This window comes from Vicia villosa, linkage group LG1 (assembly GCF_029867415.1).
Source record: "Vicia villosa cultivar HV-30 ecotype Madison, WI linkage group LG1, Vvil1.0, whole genome shotgun sequence".
Classification (NCBI taxonomy): domain Eukaryota; kingdom Viridiplantae; phylum Streptophyta; class Magnoliopsida; order Fabales; family Fabaceae; genus Vicia; species Vicia villosa.
Genome location: NC_081180.1, coordinates 182,100,083 through 182,108,832, shown reverse-complemented (window position 1 = coordinate 182,108,832; position 8,750 = coordinate 182,100,083). Strand labels below are relative to the sequence as shown.

Sequence of the window (8,750 nt, the reverse complement as noted above, 5' to 3'; positions counted from 1 at the left end):
GAAGATTTTGTGGAGTAAATTATTAGCCATGATGGATAAATACAAGGATGGAGAGTGGGTTATCGGAGGAGAATTCAACGTGATAAAAGATAGCACGGAGAGGAAAGGGAGATCGAGGGCGGTGAATCATACTGAGGTGGACTCTTTTGCGGAGTTTATTCATTAAAGCGCTTTGGTGGGCACTTCTTGCAAAGGGAAAAAATATACTTGGTATAGTGGTGACGGGAAGTCGATGAGTAGAATTGATAGAATTTTGGTTTCGGTTAATGTGTTGAACCGATGGGGGATTGCTGGTCAATTGGTTGGAGAGAGGGATATCTCGCATAATTGCCCGGTGTGGTTAGTGGAGTATAATGATAATTGGGGTCCTAAACCGTTCAAATTCAACAACGAATGGTTTTCTCTTGATTCGTTTTTGCCTTTTATTGAGAAAGAATGGAAAAGCTTACACATTGAAGGAAGAGGAGATTTTATCCTTAAAGAGAAACTTAGACTCTTAAAGGATAAACTTAGGAGGTGGAATGAGGAAGTGTTTGGAAGAATTGACTTGGAGGTGGAGCAGGGGGTCCGGGAGTTAAACTTGGCTGACTTGACGTTAGAAGGGGAGGATGTGGATTATTTTGAGGAGACTTTAGGTAGGAGAAAATATGCATCTTGCCGTATTTGTAGAAATATGAGATTAAAAGAAAATATGTTTCTTCAAAAGGCTAGATTAAAGTGGATGAAAGAGGGAGACGCTAATAGTGGTTTTTACCATAAAGTGATGAAAGAAAAAAGGAGTATTAATCATTTAGGTCCTATTCAAGTGGAAGGTGGTATGGTGGAGTCGGTTGAGCATGTGAGAGGAGGTTTGGGATCATTTTAGGAAAAATTCATGGAAGCGGAGGAAAATAGGCCGCTCTTGGATAATATCTCTTTCAAGCGTATTTCGGAAGAGATGTCGACGGAGATTGAAAAACCTTTTACGGAGAATGAAAATAGGGAGGCTATTTGGAGTTGTGGTGTTGATAAAAGTCCGGGTCCGGACGGTTATACTTTTCTTTTTATTAAGAAATGTTGGTTCTTCTTAAAAGAGGATTTCCTAAACTTCTTCGACTTCTTCTATTCCGGTAATGTTCTCTCTAAGGCTATCACTTCTTCTTTTTTGACTGTGATTCCGAAAACTTTAAATCCTTTAAAGTTGGAGGAATATAGACCTATTTGTTTAGTGGGTTGCATGTACAAAGCGGTAGCTAAGCTTTTGGCAGGGAGGTTAAAAGGAGTGTTAAATGTGATTGTTTCCCCGTGCCAAAGTGCTTTTGTGCCCGGAAGACAATTGTTGGATGGAGTGTTGGTGGCTAACGAAGTCGTGGATTATGCGAGAAAGGAGGGTAAGAATTGTTTTCTTTTTAAAGTAGATTTTAAGAAGGCCTATGATAAGGTTAATTGGAGTTTTTTGCGATATATGTTGAATAGGATGGGATTTGGTAGGAGATTGTTATTATGGATGGAGTTATTGGTGTTTAATAGTAACATGTCGGTGCTCGTGAATGGGAGTCCCACTAAAGAATTCAGTTTTAGTAGAGGTTTGAGACAAGGAGATCCTCTTTCTCCTTTCCCTTTGTTTTGGTGGCGGAAGGTCTTTCGGGGCTTGTAAGACAATCCATTGAAGTGGGAGAATTTTGTAGATTTGATATTAATAGAGCGTGTTGAGTGGGCTTGTTACAATTCGCGGATGATACTTTAATTGTGGGAGAGGGGTCTTGGAAGCATGTGTGGGCGGTTAAGGCGATCCTTAGAGCTTTTGAAATTGTTTCGGGCCTTGGTATAAACTATCACAAGAGCAAGTTGATTGGAATAAATGTTAGTAATAATTTCTTGGAGGCGGCGGCAAACTTTCTCTCTTGCAAAGTGGAGGACAGTAGTTTTCTCTTTCTTGGTATTCCGATTGGGCAAGATCCAAGGAAGGAAACGATGTGGATTCCTACTCTTGACAAATTGAAGAAAAGATTGGGAGGTTGGAAGAACCGGTTTCTTAATCTCGGAGGTAGGATCACTCTTTTGAAGTCTATTCTTAGTTCCTTAACTATTTTTATAATGTCTTTTTATAAGATGCCTATGAAAGTGGTGAAAAGATTCACGAGTATACAAAGCAACTTTTTGTGGGGAGGGACGGAGGAAAGAAGGAAAATCCATTGGGTGAGTTGGAAAAAAGTTATTTTACCTTTTGGCTTGGGTGGTTTGGGGGTAAAGAACATAGCGGCATTCAATTTAGCGCTTCTTAACAAGTGGAGGTGGAGGATTCTTAAAGAGAATGATTCGCTATGGTTTAGAGTTTTGAAGGCCCGGTATGGAGATTTATCTTCTCATGTGTATAGTGAAGGTAATTGCACAAAATACTCTTCTTTTTCTATTTGGTGGAGTGATATTGTTAATATTGGAAAAGTTTATGCTAGGGATCCTTTTGCTAAATGTTGTTGTTTTGATGTTCATAATGGTTATATAACACCTTTTTGGGAATCTTGTTGGTTGGGTGAAGAGGCCTTGAAGAATGTTTTTTCGGATTTGATTGAAGCTTCTTGTCTTAAAGGAGTTTCGGTTGGAGCGATGGAAGGATGGATTGATGGTTCTTGGAAGTGGGGGATTTTGGGCTTGCCTCGGTTTTTATGAATGATGTTGATTTTAGGGGAAGACTTGCTTTGCTTTATGACCGATTGGATCTTCATGTGGGGCCGAAGGAAGGAAAGGGGATGGATGCGGTTTCATGGCATTTCAGTATAGACACGGTTTTCTCGATGGCTTCGTGCTACCAATTTTACATGAAGGATTTTATTCCATTTGGTCCCGTTAACAAGTATGATGAAACGTTTGGCATCATTTGGAAAGCGGAAGTGCCTTTCAAGATAAAGGCATTCGGATGGAGATTACTTCTTGATAGACTTCCATCAAAGGAGCTTTTGATGTATAGAGGTATTCCTTTCTCTTTAGATAATCTCAAGTATATTTTTTGTGGTTTTGGTATAGAAAGTAGGAACCACTCTTTTTTTTGCGTGTCATATAGTGAAGCGCATATGGTCCGAAATTTCCATTTGGGTGGGAAAATTGGTTAGTGTGGAGGAGGAATGTATGTCTAGTTTTATGGAATGTCATTTATTTTTCCGGGCTAACAAGGTGAAGCATAACAAGGCAGATGTTGTTTGGCTCGCCACTTCTTGGTCCTTATGGTTGGTAAGGAATGGTGTGTGTTTTCGGGAAGATGGTTGGAGTTTAAACGACACGGTTTGGAACATTAAGTCGTTGGCTTGGAAGTGGTCCTTTTGCGGTAAAATTACCCATCCCAATTATTCTTTCTATGAGTTTTTAAAGATCCTATTTCTTTTCTCTTGTAACTTAATTGGTGGGTAATTTTCTTTTTTGTCGGGTTTTGCCCGTTCTTTCGTGTAAAAAGGTTGGAGAACCCTTAGTTCTCCCGTTAATCAATTCCTTGCTTACACAAAAAAAAATGTAAAAAAATTAGAATTCTCTCCTAGAGGATTGACTTGGTGAAAATGGTTATTTTTTATTTCAAAAATGCTAAATTTTGATTTTTATAAAATGCATCATATAAAGTCCTAGATGTACCTGCAATTTAAGGACATGAAATTCTACTTCAACTAGTAATAATTATGTAAATAATTCCCCTTGCCCCAACACTAGGATATATAAAAACACTATGTCATTTAATATGTTAGAATCTTATCATATGTTAGTACTTAATTAACAATAAATTCCTTCTAAAGTTTCATTGTAGACATAAATCATGGGTTCATTATGCTTTTTGAAAACTTCAACTGAAACTCTGTCACCTCCTATACCTGTCAACCATCAGTGAAAAACATGATTGATCTTATTTAACTAGTGTTTTACCCATGCGTTTGCACAGGTACCCGTCGTTTTCGTGCATTGTGATTGGGAAAAATAAAAGATATTAGTAAAAGATTAAGTTTTGGGTAAAATTGAAAACGTTATAAAAATAGTAATATTTTATTTGACAAATTATAATGAAGGAAAAGTTTTAAAATCGCAAATTTACAAATTATAATGAAGAAATATTCAATCAAATTATATAATTCAATTAGTGATAACTATTTAATATAATTGATTAAACTACAAATTATTAGCCCAATCTCAAACTATCAGCTAAGGAGAATCGATTATATTTTGCTAGATAAGGAAAAAATTAATTATTTTGCCTCAATTATAACTACAAACTATCACCACAATCTCAAACTATCAGCTCTCTCTTGTAGGCCAATGTGAAACCACTAAAAACTCCATTTATAATAATGATTCACTCAAAATACATAATTAATAGAAAAATACTTTGACCAGTTACTTCATGTTCTCATTAATATTCATTATTTTGATAAGTAACTTCGTATTCCCGTTAATATTTCAAATTTATTCCCGTTAATTTTCAATATTTTGATCAGTAACTTCATGTTCTTGTTAATATTCATTATTTTGATCAGTAACTCCTTGTTCCCGTTAATATTCATTATTTTGATCAATAAGTTTGAGTTCCCGTTAATATTCCAAATTCGTTTCCGTTAATATTCAAAAAATTTATCAGTAACTTAATGTTTCTGTTAATATTCAAAAATTTATAAGTAACTTCGTGTTCCTGTTAATATTCAATATTTTGTCAATAACTCCGTGTTCCCGTCAACATTTATTATTTTGATCAGTAACTTCGTGTTCCCATTAATATTCAAAATTTGTTCCCGTTAATTTTTAAAATTTGGATGAGTAACTTAATGTTTTCGATAATATTCAAAATTTTGATCATTAACTTTGTGCTCCCGTTAATATTTAATATTTTAATCAATAACTCCATGCTCCCGTTAATATTCAATATTTTGATCAGTAACTCCGTGTTCCCTGTAATATTCAATATTTTGATCAATAAACTTCATTTCCCATTAATATTCAATATTTTGACCAGTAACTTCATGTTCCCCTTAATATTTAATATTTTGATCAGTAACTTCGTGTTCTAGTTGATATTCAATATTTTGTTCAAAAACTTCATGTTCCCGTTAAAATTCAATATTTTGATCAATAACTTCAAGTTCCCATTAATATTCATTATTTTGATCACTAACTTCGTGTTTCTGTTAATGTTTCAAATTTGTTCCTGTTAATATTCAATAGTTTGATTAATAACGCCATGTTTCCGTTATTATTCAATATTTTTAGCAGTAACTCCATGTTCCCGTTAATATTATATACTTTGCTATGTAATTTAATACTCACGTTAATATTCAATATTTTGATTACTAACTTCATGTTCTCGTTAATATTCAATATTTTGATTAATAACTTCATGTTCCCGTTAATATTCAATATAGTTTGATCAATAACTTTGTTTTCCCGTTAATATTCAATAGTTTGATCAATAACTTCGTGTTCTCGTTAATATTCAATATTTTGATCAGTAACTTTATGCTCTCGTTAACATGTCATTTTTTATCAGTAACTTCATGTTTCTGTTAATATTCAATACATTTAATATTTTGATCAGTAATTTAGTATTATTTTTAATAATCAATATTTTGATTAGTAACTTCATGTACCCATTAATATTAAAAAAAATTCTATTAATATTCAATATTTTGATTAATAACTACATGTTCCCGTTAATATTCAATTTTCTTATCAGTAACTTCATGTTTCTATTAATATTCAATATTTTGATGATATTTTTGAAACAAAAATAAATTAATTTTAACATTGTTTAAAAATATTTGATGATAATTAATTTTTTTTTATAATAACAAAAATCTTAAATTGACAAATTATAATGAAGAAATATTCTATCAAATTATATAATACAATTAATAATAAATATTTAATATAATTGATTAAACTCAATTTACAAATCAAATATATTATTCCATATATAAAATATTTGAATCATTAGTTAATTATTCCTATATATAAATATTTTTGTTTTGGAATTATTTATAAAACTAACTATTTAAATCAATTGTAAACCTATTCTCGTTATTACATTTAATTAAATGTGTTAATATCAGTACCATATGTGCGTACCATATAATTACCCGTGTGTATCCGTAATATATTATTTTGTATTTGGATAGAATTGACCCATTAAAGTTTTAATGGTAATATTTCAATTATATTATATTATATATAGATAAATATATATATTGATTATTGATGAACTTGTTCAATTAAATTTTAAATTATATAATTGACAAACAATTTTAAATATATATATAAATTTCATATTTTATATTTTAAATAATTTAGTAGTATTAGTAAGAAATCTTATTAAAGTGAAAATAGAAAATAGTAGTTAGTTTTTCTATACAGAGAATGACGATGGCACATGTTGTATTTTAAATATTTTGAAAATATACTTTATTTTTATAATAATATCTATGAATTTTTTTATCAAAAAACTCCATACAATATATAAAAGCAATGATATGCCTAAAACATTTTATTAAAATATGTATCGAATAATATTTATCCTTTTGTTAAATGAGAGGTTAAAAATCTTCTAACCATATGAAATTTGGTTTCAAAATTATGTTGATAAATTCATTATTTTGAAAAGTTTCTATTAAATAATTTTGAAGGAAATCAAGTGAGATAAATTATATTTATTAATTTTTAATGATAATATGATTCACTCAATTTTTGATGATACAACATCAATATAATTGGAGTACTAAATATATTTGTAACGTATTTATTTTATACCAATTAAGATATTGGTAAGTAATTGATATGATTTTAATGTATTGATTCTATATCAATTAAATTATTCCCAACGTACTGATTTTAAGGTATGGGTCGTTAAAAAGGCTTTTATATCTTACAAAGTTAGATAATTTTAGGTAAATCATACAAAAGTACAATATTTACTCAAAATTATATTATTTTTAGGTAAATCATACAATATTGTAAAAACAATATAATTCTGTAAGATATAAAAGTACAATATTTTCTCAAATCTAATAATTTAAATATACATATGGTAAGTACTAAAAGAATAAGAAATCAAAAGTTGCAATCACATGCATTAAATCATAAATTAAAAGTTGCAATCAATCGATCAATGATTACTAAAGATAATTATGATATTTAACTTTTTTATAAGTAAATGATTTATGTCTTTTCATTCTAAACTCTTTATTTACCTAAAAAAATATACTGTTTTTTTCTTTATTCTTTGATTCTATTTTCTTATACATTTCAAGAGTTAAACACTATCTCCGACATACAATCATTGAAACTAAAAGGCTTGTTTTTAAAAATCACCGCGTTTCGATTTAGCCATAAGCTCCAAACAATCGATAACTATGGGTGTTTTCATGTTGGTTGCGTTTGTGGTAAAAATTTCCTGGGTGTTTGATGTCTTGACTGATGTCATGACATGATTTATATGGTGTTATGCAGGCTGCACATATTTTATGCTAATACAGGTTTTGTTAGTGAATGTCATGACCGATGTCATGACATCCATGTCAGATAGCATGAGTTGTTATGTTTTATTATTATGTTTCCTTATTTCTCTCAATCTACAATTTAGGAAACTTTTTATTGTGTGCTGAATATTTCGTCTAGAAGATTTCGTTAACAGCACATTCTGTAACACCCTGATGATGTGAAAATTAGGTTAACTTAGTTAACCCTAATTTATGTTTAGAAGGCCCGTGGCCCAACTCTTGCTGCCTGCTGACTATAAGAAGACTGCAAATCCTACTTTCAGAGGCAGAGTTTTTGAGCGTGAAGATCATTATACTCTCTGTGTTTTCACCGTGTGTTTTTCTTGTTACTTGTGATCCAAGAAATTATCACGTAGATGATTGCTTTGGAGTAGGGTGTCTTTGAGTTTTGTTATTTGTCACTCTAAGCTTTTAAGCACGAGTGTGTGTCTCTTAATTGAAGCTTTTAAGCAGATCAAGGTGTGTTTTTGAAGTGTGTCTTCTATCTGAATTTGTTTAATGTTGGTTTGTAATCACTGCTGTGATTGAGGGGGAGTGAGTGGAGATACTCAGGTCTAGGAATAGATTGGAATTACATTGGGTAGGTCTTAAGTGAGGAGTTTAAACGGGGGAGTTTAACTCCGAATTAATTCTGCTTATATTGGAATCCCTCCCTGGCTTGGTAGCCCCTAGAGTAGGTATTGTTGTATATCGAACTGGGTGAATAATTTGTTGTGTTCTTTACTATTTTTATGCACTTCTGTTTCAATGCTTTATTCTGTCTGAGTGTGGATGTCATAACATCCAGTACGACATTGCGTGTGAGTTACTAGAATTTTCAATTGCCATCAGAGCAGGCACCCTTCCTGTTGACATCTGGGTGAGATCTAGGGAAAACAAAATTCTGGTACTATGGAGAAGGAATTGTTAGTGTTTGGGAATAGAACACCCATCCTGGATGGCTCTAACTATGACTACTGAAAACCTCGTATGGTAGCTGTCATAAAGTCTGTGGACAGCAAGGTCTGGAGAGCTGTGGAAAACGGATGGAAACATCCTGAGAAGGTTATGGAAGATGGAACCACTGTTCTAATTCCTGAAGAACAATGGAGCAAAACTGAGGAAGAGCTAGCTTTGGGCAATTCCAAGGCACTAAATGCCTTGTCCAATGGAATTGACAAAAACATATTCAGACTTGTGCAGCACTATGATCTAACTAAAGAAGTTTGGGATATTCTCAAAACAACTCATGAAGGTACATCCAAGGTGAAG

The 8,750-nt window shown here is 32.0% G+C and overlaps 1 protein-coding gene across 1 annotated transcript; it reads left to right on the top strand.

The window, feature by feature from the left end:
* The first annotated feature begins 232 nt into the window (after window positions 1-232).
* On the top strand, window positions 233-865 carry LOC131660684 (uncharacterized). Its single transcript, XM_058929974.1, has one exon. The coding sequence runs from the start codon at window positions 233-235 to the stop codon at window positions 863-865; it is 633 nt and encodes a 210-aa protein (XP_058785957.1).
* The last annotated feature ends 7,885 nt before the right edge of the window (window positions 866-8,750 follow it).

What these genes read in the sequence shown, in the direction of transcription:
- LOC131660684 (XM_058929974.1), top strand. Translation starts at nt 233, where the DNA reads ATGAGTAGAATTGATAGAATTTTGGTTTCGGTTAATGTGTTGAACCGA.